Genomic DNA, 19,404 nt, shown 5'->3' with positions numbered 1-19,404 from the left:
AGGTGCTTTGTCACAGTCACGTTGAAGAAATTATAGATCGCAGCATGAATATTCGTCAGGTATTTAGCAGATGGTTACGTGAAACAGGCTCAAACTGCTTTTATGTTCTTGTGTTAAACCACTGAAGTGTATAAAATGAGCATTTGCCTCGGCTCTAATTGGGGTTTCGGTGACACTGCTGAAACACAGTCTAATTAAGGCTTCCATTTTAACGAGCAGTTCTGCTGGGGTCTGTGCCGTGTTGACTCTGACTCACCAGCTGCTGGTCCAGAGAACCACAGACGCACTCCAGGTTTGCTCAGAGCGCACAGAGAGTCATGGCACAACCAACATTGTTGTAATTGAATGTTAGGCATGCGGCTGGGTGGCAGATGTGTTGGTAAGGTCAAAGCTGTGGAGCTGTGGAGCTGTGGAGGTGGGACAGATCTGTTAGTCAGATAAGGCACACCCTCCTGGACCCATCAAACCTCCTGGTCCGAGCTGTCTGGAAAAGAAGCATGACGTCTTGCTCTAATGTCACCAAAGCAATTAAAAATTGAAGCCTGTTCTGCTGTCAGCGTGTGTGTAACTGTGCATTCGTGTCTGGCTGATGCTCGGGGTCACTCCCGGGCAACAAAGGAGACAGACAGTGTGAGGTCACATGTGCCTGACTGCAGTTGTCTCCACTTTCCTGTTTGTCCACTAAGGACAAATGTTATGTTGTTTACATACCAGACCCATTTATCACCACTGCCGTTTCTTTCTCCTGCTGGCTGCTTTCTCTTCATGCAGGACAATGATTTTCTGGTAAATGAACAGTAGTTGGATATTTGTGCCAGTTGTTGGAAGGTTCTCTGAGGGCCTGGAGAGGTCAGTGTGTTTGTAGGTCAGGTTGGGGGTTGTGAAGGTCAGGTCCAAAAACATGCTGACTGCATGGATGTGTATAGAAGACAACTGCACAGTAAAGCAGGAGAGAAAATACCTTTGTTAGAGAGGTGGGGGGGGGGCAGAGAAAGAGAGTGAGCATAAAGAACATATGTGAGCAGCAAAAATAGAAAGAATACCTGCGTGTGTGTTCTTCATCAGTCGCTGCGGTTCGGCCTGTGGACTCCAAAGGCTGTGATGAAGACGTTGACCACCACTATGATAAAAACTAGGCTTGTGGCCAAGTTCTCTATAAGGTTCAGCTCCCAGTGCTTTTGCTCATCATTCAGGTTCCATCGGACTGCAGACAGAACCAGGGAATACAATTAAACGCGCACTCGATGAATTTCTAATCAAACATCAGCAGTCAGCTTGATTCTGGGACTCGAGCCAAATCATTATGCACAGATTTACTGCCAGCCATAAATCCATATATATTTAATTCTGAGCTCAGGAAATGTGAGTGATCACACAAAAAAGCAAAGGAATAAACAAATTTAGTTCTGAAAAGGACATATGAGGATAAAGGAGGCCTTTGGTTCAGTTTTTTGCTGTGCAAATGGTACAATTTCATTTTTTCAACGAATAGCTAACAATACAAACAAACAAAACAGTACGGAAAAAATACTGTAATATTGTAATTTTATTTTTTTAAATTTCATTTTAATTTAATTAATTTTAATCTTTAATTTAATTTTTTTTTTTTTTTTTTTTAAAACATAAACGTCACCATTTGATGCACTGTACCAGATTATAGCTTTGAACTATAAACTCTGTAGTACTTTGGCAGGTCAAAACAGAAAATATTTATAAATATGTATATACAAAAAATATGAATATATGGACATATTGGTTATGTTCTTGTATTTTTTATATATATTTTATTATGAATTATGAGTTTTCTATTCTGTATTCAGTGTTGGGGAGTAATTAGTTACATGTCAGGGAAATGAAAATAAATGTAATCAGTTACAGTTACTGAGAAAAAATATATGATTAAGTTACAGATACTAAACATAATGTTGGTGATTACATTACGTGATTATGCTCATTCTGTTGCTTTGCATCTTTTTGCTACGCAGGAATAATTTTATTGGTTTAGCCTAATTCCGGACATTTTTCAGCTTTAATGCCGAGTTTGAAACATTTGTCAGAGAAGTAATCAAAAAGTACTCAAATATAATAAGTTACATTACTCTAATGAATTAAAATAGTTACATTGCTTATTACATTTTCAACATTGTAACTAGTAATCTGTATTACATTAAAACGTAACCTTCCTAACACTGTGTTTATTTATGTTCCTGACTGTTACAGTACTTGCCTTCATTTATTCCTCTTAACACACTAAAAAAAATCCACTGGTTCAACTTAAGAAAATTAAATTAACAATTTGCACACATCTTTTTAAGTAGTTCCAACCCTGGCCTTATTGAGTAAATCCTACATTCATCTTTCATAATCCAACAAACCCAATTTGTTTAGTTCAACCAACATGATTTGCTTTGACCCTTAAAAAGCTTAAATATCTTGAACCTACTTAATATTTATCCAAAAGTTGTGGTGATGTTAAGTGATCAAAGTATTTTATTTAATTTATTCTAATTTATTTATTCTGATTCCATCCTACTCAAAATTGTCAAAAACGTTTTTGATTTTGACACTTTAATGTAACAAACATATTTTTTTGCTGTGGAAAAACTTCTTTGTTTTAAGCGTCATCCACAAAACCCCATTAATCATTTTACAGAATGTATATTTATTGTATGTTTATTTCATGCACTAAACACCAAGACAAAGTCCTTATAAGGGAAACAACTTGGTAATAAATAATAAAATCTGATTGTGATTCTGATATAAGTTTATCACTAGGATAACAAACTGCACATTTTTTTCATATTTGAATGGCAAACAAAATAAATATACGGTCATGCTCGTATCCATTTCTGTATTTTCTCACATTCTTAAAATGTGCAAGCTCAGCTGGAAAAGGGTTACCATTTCAAGATAATTAAATGCTTATATGATACAATACAAGGAGAATGTAATTTTCAACTATCTGTTGATTGTTTTGTGTGATTTATTTAATAAAGTTTAGTTTTATTACTTTTCCACCTGTGGAGCCATTAGGACAGTTAGTGTCTTAACTTCCCCCTTAACATCCAAATACTTGTTATCACATGTTGTGCATCAGTGTATTGCTATGAATTCAGGCATTAAAGACTGACAAAGACAAACAAGCTTGTGGTTCAAAGCACACAGAAATAAACAGGAATAACAATACAGGGAAGACTGAGCTGACAAAGGGAAGCTTGTATTTCCTGTATGACACAGCTTCAGTATATCTGTGCTTTGTTATCATCTGGACAAAATGATGAAAGAACAACTAATCTGTGTTGTCGTACTGCCTTTAAATCTACTGAAAGGTGTCATCTTCATCATCACAGTGACGGGCCTATGGATGATGGTAAATGAAGGTGTGATCGGGCGCTCTGTGTGTGTGTTAGGGGGCTGTGACTCTACAGGCACATGTTACTTGTCCATGTGCGTATGTGTGTTTGTTCGTGGGAGATTACCAAAGGTTAAATGGTGTAAGGACCCCGCCTGGTTCTGTGTGTGTGTGTGTGTGTGTGTGTGTGTGTGTGTGTGTGTGTGTGTGTGTGTGTGTCTGATCATCCAGGGCTGGGGTGGAGTGGAATTGGGGGGGGGGGTCGGTGGTATGTAGGCCACTCACATCACGCACCACTGGCTCCATTAGACAGCACTGGATCCACAGGAGAGGGAGGGGAGCAGGACGGAGGGGGCAGCGGGGTTCAGAGCAGTCAAAGAAAATGAGGGAAGAGGAATGAAAAGAGCGATGAGTGGGGTGTGTTTGATATGTTGGTGGAGACGAGGGGGGCTGCTGAGGGGCCTGGGGAGGCAGAAGGTTTGGTGGATGGAGGAGGTCACAGGGGGCAGACGTTCATGAATGTGTGATGACTGACCTTCTTTCTAAAATATGTTGCAAGAAGATGCAATAACAAAATCTTATTTTACCTTTTGTTATGATTTATAGTCATAATAATGATTCATTACGGCTGTTATAACTTTATGTGAACACAGAGAAAATTTGAACCCAATAATGTTAACCTAATAATTCATGGGCATTTTTGACTAAAACACTTAAAGGTCCAGTGTGTAGGATTTAAGGGGGGAAATTTTGGCTGAAATGAAATATATCATATTAAGCATGTTTGCTTTAGTGTACAGTATAATCATCTGAAAATAAGAATCAGGGTGTTTTCGTTACCTTAGAATGAGTAATTTATATCACAGGAAGCAAGTCCTCGTCTATGGAATCTTCTAGCCCAGAAAGGACAAACCAAAAACTGACTCTACATACAACCATTCACAGTTTTGCGTTTTCGCATCAGCAAACATGGTTGGCAGCCCCTCCGCAACGTGCCACACAGCATTGGAAAAACACTAGTTTTTAACAGGAAACTATTTTATCCAGTTTTTTTTCCAATTTAAATCTGGTCTGTTTGTTTTGGTGAGGAAGAGACCTCCGTGAATAATTCAGCTCCTGTTATAAGCCTCCTGAATGTCTGGATCTTAAGTTATCAGAGAAAAAGTTGAGCAAACATTAGCAGGTGCAAGGCTAGCAGCCTGTATGCAATGAGCCAAACAGCAGCAGACAAACACTGATTTGTAACGTAAACTGCTTTACTCAGAGATTTTACTAGTTTTAATCACCTGGTCTGTTTATTTTGGAGAAGAAGAGACCTCTGCAAATAATTCGGCTCCTGTTTTAAACCTCCTAAACATCTGTATATACATTATCAGAGAAAAAAGCTGAGGAAAGATTAGCAGGTGCCAGACTAACAGCCTGTATGCAACAAGCCGAACAGCATCAGATTTTTTATTTGTAACATAAACTGTTTTACTCCAAGATTTTACCAGTTTTAATCACCTGTTCTGTATGTTTTGAAGAAGAAGAGACCTCTGTGGATAATTCAGCCCCTGATAAAAACCTCCTGAACATCTGGATCTTAAGGTATCAAAGAAAAAGTTCAGCACACATTAGCAGGTGTCGGGCTAGCAATCTGTATGCTACGAGCCATGCACTAGACAAACACCGATTTGTAACATAAACTGCTTTACTCAGAGGTTTTACCAGTTTTAGACACCTGGTCTGTTTGTTTTGGAGAAGAAGAGACCTCTGTGGATAATTCAGCTCCTGTTTTAAACCTCCTGAACATCTGGATTCTAAGTTATCAAAGAATAATGCTGAGCAAACATTAGCAGGTGCCAGGCTAGCAGCCTGTATGCAATGAGCCAAACAGCATTAGACAAACACCGATTTGTAACGTAAACTACTTTACTCAGAGATTTTACCAGTTTTAATTACTTGGTCTGTTTGTTTTGGAGAAGAAGAGATGTCTGCTAATAATTCGGCTCCTGTTTTAAACCTCCTAAATATCTGGATCTTAAGTTAACAAAGAATAAAGCTGAACACACATTAGCAGGTGTAGCCTATTTTAAATCTCCTGAACGTCTGGATGTTAAGTTATCAGAGAAAACTCTAAACAAACATTAGCAGGTGTGGGATTAGCAGCCTGTATGCCACGAGCCGAACAAATGCTGATTTGCAACATGAACTACTTTACTCAGAGATTTTACCAGTTTTAATCACCTGGTCTGTTTGTTTTGAAGAATTATCTGCAGATAATTCAGCTTCAGTGAGTTTACACTTGGCACTTGGGAGAAGTTTGCAGCTGGTTGCAATCTGCAATCTGCACCACCAGATGCATCTAAATCCTACACACTGCTCCTTTAATTCAGAAATTATTATGTCTAGATTATTAAGATTTTAAATCACTATAAAATATACCAGTAAAGTGGTTATATTTCAGATATAGAGAGGATAATGACAAACAGTCTTTTATTTACTCCTCCTGCTCAAGCTGAGATGAGTCAGTGTGACCTGGCTTAAGTTCACTGACCCACTGTTCAGTACATCAGAGGAAAATATACTGCTCCAACCCACAGCGGCAGATCTCATCCTAACTCATCTTCCCATCTTAATGTACACATTTTCTCAAGCCCGTGGGTGTGCCTATTAAATGCAGACATCATCTGGACCTCTGGATGTGTAGCTAGATAGCATGTATTTACTAAGACAAGGCTAAGACATGCAAAGACATGAGCACTGACACATATTGACACATCTGCATGTACAAAACGAAATGACTTCGCTCCCTCGACTCCCACATGTGCTGACAGCAGCACTAAAACCTTGAACTCTGACCTGGTGTCAGGCCTTGTTGCCGTGGTTACAGCTAGATTCCAGCGGGTTGGGTAATGGATTGTTTGTCAGGAGTCAGTGGACTTGACATTGGTGAATCTTGCCGAGGGACACACAAAGGGCTAGTGAAGGTTAAAGGATGTGAAGCATGCCAGACAAAGACAAAGACACCTCTGGGGCTCGGGCTCTGTTCGCATTCTCACCTATGAAGATGAGCAGGAGCCCGACTGTGACCTGCAGACAGAGGGAGATGCTGATTAAGGTGACGATGGGAGTGTAAAAAGAGAAGTTTGGCCCCTGGTCCAGCACAGCCTTTAGCTGGGAGGCGTTAGCCATCAGTAGAGCCACATCCAGCATGCTCTCAGCTGCACTCTTCTTATTAGCATAGTGGTTCATGTTCAGAGGAGCTGGGCTGCTGGGCCCAGCATCTGGATGGGAGGCCTGGGGACAGAAGAAAAGTAACTGATGTTTACGACTTTGAGATAGCGCCCAAAAGAAGAAGGCTTGGGAGCTGAACAGAAAGATGTGCTCTGTGCTGCGTTTTGTTCTCCCAGCAGAGCAACAAGGCAGCGTGCTGATGAGACTAGCAGTAATTTTGTGCTTCCTGTGCATTGATGGTGAGGATCTGGTTATCACTCTGACCTAATTAGCACAACGAGCAGCCATTACAGAAGAGTGACCTTTGAAAACAGAGCCATTAGAGATACTGACACACTGGTAACAGACCCATTAAAACACGGTGAACATGAACAAGTCGTGCTCAGTGTTAGCGGCTTCCCACTAGCTCTGGTTTCAAATGATGACATTCAGGCCGCACGTTTTCTTCTTCTCTGAGAATATCATAGGGTACATGTTGATGTGAGCTCTCTATTCCACTATTTGTTGACTTTTCCGATCAAAGCGGTGTGCCTTACATACTAGTAGAGGGTGTTACTGTGACCCCTTAGGTCATATCCTGCTCATATATCACTGTCTCTAAGTGGAGGATAACAGGGTTATTTGTGTGACTGCACTGAGTAAAACCACAAACAGCTTTTTCACAACAGTTTTCTTTGTTTATCCTGCCTCATGAGTATCAACATTTTATTCATACTGTATACTGAGTAGAGCAAAAATGCATTTATTATATTAAATATTCTATACAGCACCGACGTAGGAAGACAGAGGGTAATTTAGGCTTTGATCAACAGGTGTTAACAAAATGCATTAAAGTCAAATAAATCTTGGTTTTACGTTGAATTCTGACCTATTGATTCTTGTGTGGGTGATGATTACATAACATAAGATCTGCCAGGTTTTGTGTGTGTGTGTCTACGCCATCCCAGTGGACTCTGCTCTGCAAAGAGAAAGACTGGGCCAGCAGGTGCTGGATAAACAGTCTGCTTGTTGATGAGTATGAAATCACTCTCTTTTAAAGTGATGAAAATACACCTTCTGCCGGAGCACTGCTGCTCAATGAACATCCACTTGCAGCTTCTGCTCAGCAATACCCGCCTAACACCTGAGCACCGTCACTGAAGAATCGGTCGTGTCAAGGCCAAAGCCTGCGCTCTCTCCGCCAACATAAAATAATCAGCAGCGCTTGCAGCCTGTTCCTCGACGCTGATGCCTTCCCTTTTTTTTCTCTCACAACACACCCCCACCTGCAGCTGCAGAAAGCATAGTTTGTCAGGGATTAACCAAACCGCAGAGCTGGTAGGAACTGTCTTCCCCATTCTCCAGGGAAAGAGAAAAGAAGAGATGCACCCTCTAATTTGTTTCAGGGTAGGCTACAGCTGAATTACAATGTATTTAGGAGATTCGCAACAATCAGCTGGAATGGTTAAGTGGATGTATGAGGGGGAAGTACAAACTGTACAGTAGGTGTGGTTGTGGGGGTTGGAGAAGAGCTAGTACTCTGGTTGCAGTAATTATTTTGATGAGTTTTTTTTTAATCCTGCAATAACCACCGGACAAGCCATGTTTAATTCTCTAATAAGCCATCGCTTTTTAGGACATGGATTACACATGTCACTGGCCAAGCATCTGGCAGCGTACTTATCATTTCAGATTTTATAATTTGGCATAACTTCACGTGAACACTTCAGAGACACCCTGACAACTCTGTCCCCTCAGGCAAATCTTTTTCACTCTGAGCCACAACGCCCCGTGGTAAGACTCATAGCAAGGACTTAAGCAGGTCTTCAAAACATGTTTCCCTGCAGTCCATGGGAGAGGCGACGTGGTGTGTAGTGCTTGTAGCACCCTTATGACTGTGATTCCTGCCAAACGCTGCAAATGGCACACTGTCATGACGTGTCAGGGTCAGCCGCTGTGCTCTCAAACACTGACAGCGGCTTTTCAGAGACAGCCCTTTATCCCCGAGTCAACAGACCACGGTGAGATAATGCTTGTTGTGAGATCACAGGTTGGAAACATGCAGTCAGAATGTCTAGGAACACAGCAGAAGGATTTTCTCAGAAATTCTCCAGCAAATACAAAAAACTCATTTTGAGGTCTACACTGTAGTTTAGCATTGTGTAGGCCACAACTAAAGGTCACCAACTTAATCAGGCCAAGATTTTCTGAGGTATAATCCTGTTGTCTGCTCATATCATATGACTGAGAACATGGGATAACAACTTATCACAGCGGGGGAGATGATGAGGAGCAAAAAGATAGTGAATATAGGCCATGAAATGTCACACTGTGCTGTCAGGAGACATGGGTGGGATATGGGGATATGGGTGTGCACTTGCAAAACCCCATGACAGGTGTTTTGATCCAGGCTTTAATTTACGCCCCATAACGACCCATATTTGCACTGACTTTTGTTTTCCCGTTTGAAATAAACAGAGCACCTGTCAGTCACCCAGCCATTAAATGTCTTTTATACTCCTCACAATCTAAAACGAAGGGTTCTCATTAAGTCAATCCCTCTGTATTGGTCCAAGGTTTCAATGCTCATTTTTGTGATGAATTATTCACACCACATTCCTTGTCTGAAAAAGACCCAGGGGACACACTGCTGAGAGTGAAAGGGAGGAGGATGAGGAGAGGAGGGAAGACAGAGAGAAATAGATAAGTTGTTAGAATCCGTTTTAACTCTCGCTTGTGCGTCACTGTGGAATAGTAGATAGATGTATGCAATAATATCCTACATACTCTGCTGTCTGCAGAATCACATCAGGTATATTACAGTGTATGGGTATGAGATAAAGTGGTTGAAAGGAAAATCAGATGGGTAAGTTATTCATTTAAAGAATATCTCTTAAAATGAGTATTGTTTACCAAAGTGCTATACTGAGACGATCAGCAGCTACATGTACATACCTTGAATGACTCAATGAATCAATAGTGTGGTGGTGTGTCTTCCAGAGGCCTGGGATTCTGAGGGTTCTGTGCAGTATCTTAGCTGTTCCTAGGACTGCACTCTTCTGGACAGAGACCTCAGATGTTGTACCTGGAATCTGTCGGAGCCACTCTCCCAGTTTGGGCGTCACAGCCCTGAGTGCTCCGATTGGATTCCTAATCAGGGCGGGGCAACAGATATCCAGTCTGGACCCTTCTTAGTGCTGCTAGCCTACCTCAGAATGAGTGAAAACGCAAGGGTCATACTGGCTAAGACGTCACGTGGGTCAACAAGGTCTGCATCAGGTGTTGAGGAACCAACCTGATGAGAAATGGGCTATTGGAACAAGACAAAGACGAACTAGAGCAGAGAATATGGAGCTGTTGGAGTGCTACTATACAAGTAACCCCAGCAAGAGGGGTTCGAAACCCAACGTCTAGGCTGACAAACAACTCCTAGCCCAGTGTTCCAACATCCACAAACAGCAACTGCTATCACATCTAGAGACTGATGAGGTACAACAAACACGCTACAGCAAGGGCGAGCCAAGACGACAGGTCAAAGTGTGGATGTCATCATCATCCCAACACTCCGAACTCCAGGTACAACATTTGAGGTCTCTGTCCAGAGAAGTGCAGTCCTAGGAACAGCTAAGATACTGCGCAGAACCCACAAACTCCCAGGCGTCTGGTAGAGGACCCAATCTTGAGGAAGACACACCATGTAGACTGAGTAATACAACAGATCTTATTTAGAGGATTTTAAAAGTAAATTGAAGAAGTAGAGACTATTATGTGATGCAATCACTCCAGACACAATACAGCGATCTGCAACTTAAAGCATATGCTGGCATGAGGCATAAATTTGGGGACCAATGGCACCCTCCGTATTTCCTACCCCCTTTTTCCACCCCCTTGCTCAAACCACATCCATATTCAAGCTCTGCCTTCTTCTTGGCAAGACACCAGTATAGTTTTGTGACTGTATCTTGCATGGTTGTGACGTTATCACATTGACGAAAATCTGTCCACAGACAGACAGACATACAGACAGAGATAAACACCTGCCAAAGTACTCAAAGCACCTTCTGTGGTAGTTCCCACCACAATAGCTGTCACCAGGACGGCATTTTGCCATGATGACACACACAGAATCACAGGGTGAAATTAATACTAGCTGTGGCGATGTTGTCTCGACTGGTAATGAAATCTTATTGCAGGTGGAAACAGACAACTTTTTACCCCCCTCAGTCCCCTAAGGTTTCAAAGTGGTATTGTTGGCGCTGCTGTCACAAAGACAGCTGGATCTCTTTTCGTTTTCCTCAAAGCCTAGCCCCTACCACGGTATTCACAGTTCAGTTGTTGCATGATCCACCATTTCTGCTACTGGGGATAGAAACTGCAACATTATGTTAAATAGAAAATAAAAGTGCTGTCCTCTTCCTGTTTGGTTGCACAATGGTTGATGCACTTCCTTCCTTATAGGAAACCAATCTAAACACTGATGATTACATTGTGCTATCAACATTCACTTCATAATGATAAGTTAAAGCAAAAACATGTCTTCTTCCACTTTAACTCTTCTCCAGTCAAGGGAAAAAAACGAAAATGCATGCTCACTGTTGGATGACACCTGAACAGTGGAGCGTCGAGGGGTAATTAGGCTGAAAAACTAAAAGGCCTTGAGGTCAGTCAGGTCAGGGAGAGATCGGGCAAAGCAAGATTCAAGCTGTTGCCAATTTATGCAGTGTTTTTAAAACAAATAAAAGACTGCTTCTGTTTAACCAGCGCTTCCCAATACCCTCTCACCCACAAGAGAATAAAGTTGTCCTTCATAAATAACTATCTTTAATGTCTGACTCACGGCTGCTTGCAGTGCAATTGATTACCTGCTTTGGAAAGGCTGCAATTTTAAATCCCTGACATCGAACCTAAATCTTATTTGAACCACTAAAAATAGATTTTCATTGTGTATTCCAAAGTCAAAAGTTTGGCTCACCTTCAACTACAAAGAACCCATTGAACTCACACACCTAATCCTAAACTTTTCCCCTTTTCCCACATTGTCACACTAACTGATTACTGCTAAGCTAAATACCTGCATGTCACTTCCTGTGAGTGTATGTCATGACTATGGCTTTGTACCACTCTGTATCTGACGTGTAGGAAGCTCTTTGCAGCAACAGTGTGAGACACCACTTAGGACATGGTGAGACCTTGCATTTATTATTTAGCTAATTGAACTTGCTGCCATTCAGCAACATGATGAAGACGCAAATGAACTCATTTCTGTAACTGCAATGGCCTTGTGTGTGTGTGTGTGTGTGTGTGTGTGTGTTTTCCCCTTCCTTTTGTTTGTTTTTTTCCTCACACATCAGCACTTCTTTGCTCTCCATCCATCATGTCCTATCAGCAGCCTCCCTCTCCCACTCACCTCAAACTCTGGCCCTCCTCCAGATGAGCATCGACCCAACTGTAAATCTAATTTCCATGATTCTCTGTAGGGCTTTTAGTTTTACAGCCTTACACAGTGGAAAGAAAACATGGCTGTTTCAGAGCGTGGTCTACCCCACCATCGGACAGAAACCGTTCTCGTTCTGGAGAAAGTTGCAGTGTGAAACCTTCTGATTTGCCAAAAGGACGTGCTGGAGAATGTGCCAGCACTGTACTGACATCCGACGCAGAATGTGATTGGTCTCGGGTTTCAGTGTAACACAGGCGCAGATATTAAAAGCCTGTGGAAAGTGTGCATATAGGAGCTTCACTCCACAAAACGACCGTGGATTGATTCCATTGTTATTGACTCACACTGGTGGGAGACACATTGTAAATGAGACCAATTGCTCATTTTATTGAGCGTAAGGGTATTACGTTCTGCGTCTGTTGGCTGAGCTCTGACAGTCAGAAGGAAGTATCTCTGGCTGCCAGGGTCTCTCTCTCTCTTCCTCCTCCCTTCTTCCTCAAACACACACACTTACACATCTATCTGAAATTAAATGGCGCTATAAAGACATTGAATATGGGGATGACATAGTGATGCCCTGTAAAACTGCATTTGAACTACCACATATCTAATTACTTGTCAAATGGCAACTCCAATCGCCACATAAAACACAATAAACACCCCTTGTTGTGACATGACGTAGGATGACATTATGTAAAAGTAAAACTGTGCCTGTGCATGTATTTGTGTGCGCATTTTGGCTGGTGAAGTGGAAACAAAGAAGGGTGTTCATTATTTATAAGGTCACTCAGGTGCCAACAATGCTTCACTCCTCAACTGAACCAGACTGTCATCTGACACTGCATGCCTGAAACAGATGTGAAGATCTCTGTCTCAGCTTATTGACTTGTTTCATGCAATGCATCCCATGCAGCTGCATTTCTGTTCTGCAAAGTGACGGCGATGACATACGAGAAGACACCAAAGTGGCATTAAAATGCAGAAATCACAGGAAGTGGTTTCTTACACATGATCACCTTACATGACAGTGCACCACCACCACCACCACAAACTGTGGCTTCGGGAAATGGCCACAAAGATGAATCACCACCTCTTTGACAAAGTCCAAACAAAAATCCAACAATGTAAGCTCCACAAGTTTGGCATTCCTTGCACGACAGTGGTGTTGAATTCCATTACATTTTCCAGGAACTCAGTGTGTCCATCTCTGAGCACTTGTTTGACACTTGTTGGCTCTCCTTGCAGCTAGATTTGGATGCAGTAGTTTTCCAGGAAGCAAGAATTTAAAAAAACATAGTGGGAAGAGAAATATTGCACCCAGGCTTCTCTTATTCCTTGCAGTTTTAAGTTATGCAACACACAACTTATCATGCACACATGTAGCATGGCATAACATAAGATTCATCTGTTTATCCCTTTTTAAAAATTGGTTTCAAATGTCTTACCTCAGTCCCACTTCCCCTGTTGCTGCTGCTCATCATTTTCCCATGCGTGTGACAGTGCTGCACTTCATCTGCAGGCTGCAGCTCTGTGAAAATGAGCTGCAAAGTGTCCTGTTGTGGGGGGGTAAGAGAAGACTGGACCTGCAAGCATACAGCCTACTTAACAGAGTGGCAGATGTACACACAGCTATATGGCCACAGCAGCAGTATTATTATAATATTGTAAGGAAATTGTGCTGTGCAGCAGCAGCAGCTCTGAGTGAGAGGCAGGGAGACACGTGACTGGATGAGTTGATGAAGGGCGTGAAAAAGAAATGTTGCAGACGTGGTTAGGGTTTAGGCGTTTGCAAAGACTAATAATTTGTCATTCAGTTGCATTGATTGTTCATGTTGAGATATGTGTCAGTCTTGCTCAAACACCACAGCAGTGTGAGTGTCCCAGCGTGCTGTGTGATTGGACGGTCTCTCCAGTCGTTACCAGGGGCGTGGATCCAAGCGAGCTCAATGGGAAACACATTTGTGTGCCTCGCCGTTGTATTAACCTAATGGGCAGAGGCGATGACAAGCGAAAACAGTTGTCCGCGTGAATTAATTGGCGGTGGGGTGGCAGGGAAACTAAAATTTCCTGTGTCGTAAAGCGGCCCGGCTGGTGTGTAACTACACGCTCCGCATACAGCAGCAGCAACCGTGGAGAGAGACTCTCGGCATCGTTAGCTGCTGTATCTGCAACCGAGGAGAGGGATGCGAGCACTTGAAAGGAGATAAATACAACGTATGTTTTTTTTCCACGTCAATATGAGGTAACTTATGTGTTCACTTAGCAGAGGCTGAGGTGTATTTGAATTTGTTTGCGGTCGCTTTGGTCGCTTTTGTGTGTGTGAATGGGGGTACTATGCAGATAGGGCGTTTTAAAGTCCACCTTCGGCTAACGTTAGCGAGGTTCTTCCAACACTGGACCTGTCGTGTATCGCTAGCGTGAGTTTAGCCGAGGTTGTTTCGTGGGTTTTGTTCGCTTTTTGAGCCAAGGTAAGTCGTGTCCCATGTTGGTTCAGTTTAATAAAGGTGTTTAACGACTAGCTAATGTGTTGCTGTCTGATTATTGACGGTGAATTAGCGAGAGACGTTAGTTTTGAATTGCTAAACTTTAACGTTAACTTGTGTCGTCACAGGCTTTCTTGCTAGTTTTTCGTTCACCTGGCTGGTAATGGCTTCTGCCTGCTAATGTGCTTTAACACGTTTGTCTGTTTCATCCACCTGCCTTCATTTATGCCAACAAACTTAAACTCCGTAGTGATTGATATGTGTATCTCGGTTTATATATAGCTCCAGCTTTGCCCTTCACACCTGCATTTGTTTAATTTTGTTTCACTAACTGGCAACATTTCTTTTCCAGCTCTTGATATCGGATGAAATCTCGTCTGTCATCCATCCCACTGTTGTCAGGGGCCTCTGCTGGCAAACTGCGTCACCGAGTGGGCGCTGCAGGTACTCATCTCTGAATCTGCATGTTGGGAAGTCTAGCCATGGCACGAATGACCTGGAAACCAAAGTGACTGAACTTTTAATTCACCATGGAGCCGGAGGCTAATCCAAACTCCGATCCCCACCAAGGACTGAAATACCCATCTGTACCCAACTCTCAGTGTGAACTGGCCACGAATATGTATGAGGCCATGGGTGATGGGAGTGTCAATCATGTGGACTCAGTAGTGAGAGGTGGGAGTGACCCCAGTGCATATCCTGTCTCCAGCTACCATAGGAGTGTGCACCAGAGATTCATCAGGAGAAGTCTGTGGTTCTCGGACGCAGAGGAGCAGGCATTTGAGGCACCTGAGTGTGATAACCGGAATAAGATCCTGAACATAAACCTGCGGACAATAGTGGACAGGACTCGGGGGACTAGCTGTGGGATACAGGGGGGCTCCAGCACTGAAAGTCAAGGTGGACAAAAAGACAGTGCAACAGAGAGTGCCAGTGCAGACGAGGAGAAGGAGAAAGGAGGAGGAGGAGATGCGATAAATCTTACATGCAGTGATGGTGGGAAAGCAGCTATCAAGGCAGCCAGTGAGGAGAACGAGGAGGAGGCAGAGATGAAAGCTGTCTCCACATCACCGGGAGGAAGATTCCTCAAATTTGACATAGAGCTGGGGAGAGGGTCCTTCAAGACAGTCTACAAGGGCCTGGATACTGAGACCTGGGTGGAGGTTGCCTGGTGTGAGTTGCAGGTAAAGTACTGACACTGTGCATCTGATTTATTCTGTCTCTCTGTGGCACCCAAGCAGAGACTCTGTGTCGAGACAAAGCACACCACCCTTTTTTTTTTTTAGATGCTTATTTTTGCAGATGGGCGTGGGAAACACTTTCAAACAACACATGTAATTTAGCAATAACTGTCTTCACATTGTTGTTTTCTACAAGAAGTACCCAAGTGATTTATATATTGGAGAAATGCCTGACTCTCACAGGAAGCCCCCTCTCTGTCGGTGAAGGTTCGCACATGATGATAGTGTAATGGTCATGTCTTCAGGGAGCTGTCAATCAGCCTCACAAGGGAGTCTGCTAAGTTGCAAATGGGTTATTTTAAATGGTGTACACGGGAAAAAGTGATTGACAAGCATTAGCTGTTGACATGGAGACACATACTACCACTTAGATAGAGTGATCAGCTGTTTTGCCCGTGCACATGGAGCGTCTGTCTTGTCTTGCATTACACAGACACAGGAAAATCACCAGCTTAGACTGTGCAAAGGTATTAACTAATTATTTCCGTCCTTTGGAGACTGCAGCAAGGATTACCTCTCTCTCCCTCTCTCTCCCAGGAGGCTTAAGGGGGACTACAGTAAGCATGACTGGCCCCCTCAAAGACAGAGAACCTCTACTGTGATTTCTTATTCTTTCACCACTCAGATTAAAATAGTTAGGGATTAATTTCCAACAGTTTACGTACCACCATCCTTCATTTTTGCTCAAGTCATTTGCCCCGCTGATAATGTAATGATGCTAAGCGCGGTTATTGGAGTGGGCAGTGCAGGAGATGCTTGTATGAGCTCTGTCCCAGCAGTGTGTCTGTATGTTATGAGCCGTGCTACTCCCTGCCTCCCTCCCTCTGTGCAACAGGAGGTAGGCAGACAGGAAGCAGCTGAAGTGCGCCGTAGCATGCTGGGAGCTGTGTGGCGGTCCTGTGGCCTCAATGAATACTAATGCCTAAGGTACTGAAAACATGCTGCGTCAGTAACCTATGTGACTGAAGAGTGCATTGAAAGAGTTAAACCTGTTTTCAAAGACCGGAGCATCACAAGCCACTGACGCACCCTATCACGAGGAAGGACTTTGAAGATAACATGCTGTTGGCTAGGAATGAGCAAAGATACAGTAGAGTCAAGAGCACTGACGGTTATAATGACTTCATTTGGGTGATGATGTCATGCAGACTGATAGTAGTGTGGAGCAATCTTACATCTCCCTCAACTTGACAACACTGAGCTGAAACTGGACTCAGCGGATCATAGGATGTGGAACAGGAAGCAATTTCCTTTATTTTATTCTCCCCCAGTGACACATTAAAACTCCCCCTAGTGGACAGTCAATAACGGATGTTAATTACAATACAAATGGTCCTTTCTCCCAATCATGTCTTCATCTTGTTGCTCTGTCATAAATATAGCTTTGAGCTCTTGAGCTCACACTCTTCTATAAACAGTTCGATAACAAAACACTATGCTGACCTGATCGTTGTTTTTCATCAGAGCTCATTAGCTTACTGAGTGGATCAGAGCCATTAATCGAGGTTTTCTGTGCCTGACTGAGTCATTACGGTCTCATGTGGTGTCATCCTCAGTTGATAAAAACTGCTTGTGATCTCATGTCGATTAACCCTGCCTTTATGAAATTGACTGTCCAGTGAGCTGAACCATCTGAGTGGTTTATGACGAGCAGTTCAATATTAAACTGTTAGAGTGGTGCTGAATAAGGTCAGACAATTAAAGTGTGGCAGATCTGTAAATGCAAAACTTAATAAGAAATTGCAATGTTAAGGGGTTTGACAGCTACTTTTATTAAGTAATCTGATGATTAATACATTGGTTATTTTTCCTTCCTTCTTTTACAGCATAGTACATTGATTTTCAATTAATTTTGGACAATTGGTTGGACTAAACGAGACCTGTTGGTAAAACTTGTGCTGCCAGTGAGCATCTGTTGCACCAGTTTTGGCGATGTGTCCCACACTGTTAGCACTAGTCGGCCCTTGTTGGCTTTTTTCAGCCAATTCAGCATGTTGAATCAGTGTCGGAGAAAGCGGAGTCCATCAGTAAATTAGATCACTCTGATTTGCAGTAGAGTTCAGTGCACAAGAGGAGAAACGAATGTGAGGAAAACAAACTAACAACTAAAGTCTAGGGGGCGTTAAATCGAAACAATTTAGGTAAGATGATATTTTAGCCATAGACTTCTTAATAGTTCATTTCTGTTGTGTTTGCGTTATTGTTTGCTAGTACATGGTAAATATCCTTTTTTCTTTTAACATGGGGTCCAGTTATTAATATGCTAACTGGTAAACTAGCGTCTTGAATTCGTCCTGTTGATCTTTTCATTTCCTTCTTTTAGTGACGAATATAGACTACCGCTGCCTGCTGGTATGGAGAGTTATATCTACTCCCGCAGGCGCAGAATGTATGTGCTTGTTGGCCGTTGGCTGTAGTCTTGGACGTGTTCAGGTGCAACTTTTTGACCGAGACCCAGGTGACATAAGGCAATGCAACAGACAGCCTTCATCGCCACTAGTTCTTTGATATCAGTTTGTAATGGGCATTTTTCACTCATATCTGGTGGTTAGTGGTCATATTAGTTGACAAATTAAACCATAATAAAAATAAAGCCCTGCTTCACAACATCTTTTTTTGTCTGACCACTAATCCAAAACTGAAAAGGTATTTAGTTTGCTTTTATGAAAGACCAAAAAACAGCAAATATTCACATTTGAGAAACTAGATTCAGGGAATTTGAGCATATTTGCTTAAAAAATGACCAAGATTGACAGTAGAATAATCACCAACAATTGATATATCGACTCATAGTTTCAGCTTCGATCAAATATTCAATGTATTTAAGCTACTCTAGTACACAAAGCCACAATCAAACTGCCATTTCATCTTTAGTCTTTAGGACAAGGTTTAGAGTCGCTTCATTGTGTGATGGTTTACACTGAACACATCCCTAATCTGAGTAGGTGTACTAAGCTCGGCCAGCGGCCTCTTCATTTTAGTGCGGCGAATGATTTGTTTTATTGACTTTCTTGAAGAGAAATTAAAAGTTTGTAGCTTTACCAGCATGCTTAATGTTGTTGTGTCATGTAAGGAGTGGTTTTAAAGGATGCAGTCTGAGCCAAGAACTGTCAGTGCCAAAAATCGCAAGACCATCTCAGTCACACTCAACAGCACACAGGTATAAACTAGTCTTAAGATTGCACCCAAAACATTGAAGATTGCACGCCTGTGTTTTGCATATTTAGTCTTCAGTGTTGCGTGGAGATGAGTCCAGCTTTACCTAGCTTAGTGAACTGCGGTGGAAAACAGGGTGAGGACAGAGGAGCTCTCTGTGGAAGACGAAAAGAGATACGACTCTGTGATTTTCCACTGTTTTCCCTCTTTCCAGTGGTCACATGGTTTTCTTGCCGAGAAATTTTAATCTGGGTTTGTGTTTATTCTTTCTGTCTCTCTTCCTCCCTCCTCTCTCTCTCTTTCTCTTCCTCAACCCCCTGCCCCCTTTCCTCCCATCCCCGTCACCCCCACATCTCCATTTCTGTGCCAGGCTGCTGGCGTAACACAGATGGCCCTGGCTCAGGCAAGGATGTTAATCTGAGAGAAAGATGCCTGTTGTGAGTTTTTCATTGTCAGGAAGAAACACTTCTTGTGTTCTGTTTGCCTTGTCTCATTTTATCATTGCTCACTGGAATTTATTTTTTAAACTTTGGAAAGTTC

At 42.4% G+C, this 19,404-nt stretch overlaps 2 protein-coding genes across 8 annotated transcripts in view; one reads left to right on the top strand and one right to left on the bottom strand.

The window, feature by feature from the left end:
- Nucleotides 1-763: 763 nt before the first annotated feature.
- On the bottom strand, nucleotides 764-14,653 carry LOC125892217 (ninjurin-1-like). The gene is made up of 5 exons (XM_049582055.1): nucleotides 14,621-14,653; nucleotides 13,430-13,567; nucleotides 6,394-6,631; nucleotides 1,044-1,204; nucleotides 764-933 (listed from the first exon to the last, which is right to left on the bottom strand). The coding sequence occupies exons 2-4, from the start codon at nucleotides 13,463-13,465 to the stop codon at nucleotides 1,062-1,064; spliced, it is 417 nt and encodes a 138-aa protein (XP_049438012.1). The 5' UTR covers nucleotides 13,466-13,567; nucleotides 14,621-14,653; the 3' UTR covers nucleotides 764-933; nucleotides 1,044-1,061.
- The window catches only part of LOC125892211 (serine/threonine-protein kinase WNK2), a 54,999-nt gene continuing 49,460 nt past the window's right edge, over nucleotides 13,866-19,404 (top strand). For 3 of the 7 annotated variants that reach the window (XM_049582045.1, XM_049582044.1, XM_049582043.1), the window contains exons 1-2: nucleotides 13,867-14,226; nucleotides 14,820-15,651. In XM_049582045.1, the coding sequence (XP_049438002.1) occupies nucleotides 14,998-15,651 (654 nt within the window). In that variant the 5' untranslated portion in view covers nucleotides 13,867-14,226; nucleotides 14,820-14,997. Of the gene's footprint in view, nucleotides 14,453-14,819; nucleotides 15,652-19,404 lie in introns of all 7 variants that reach the window. The other 4 variants (XM_049582041.1, XM_049582040.1, XM_049582042.1 and 1 more) reach the window with 4 other exon arrangements.

This window comes from Epinephelus fuscoguttatus, linkage group LG7, assembly GCF_011397635.1.
Source record: "Epinephelus fuscoguttatus linkage group LG7, E.fuscoguttatus.final_Chr_v1".
NCBI classification, from domain to species: Eukaryota; Metazoa; Chordata; class Actinopteri; order Perciformes; family Serranidae; genus Epinephelus; species Epinephelus fuscoguttatus.
The sequence above is the reverse complement of the archived record's forward strand: the minus strand, read 5'-3'. Positions and strand labels throughout refer to the sequence as shown.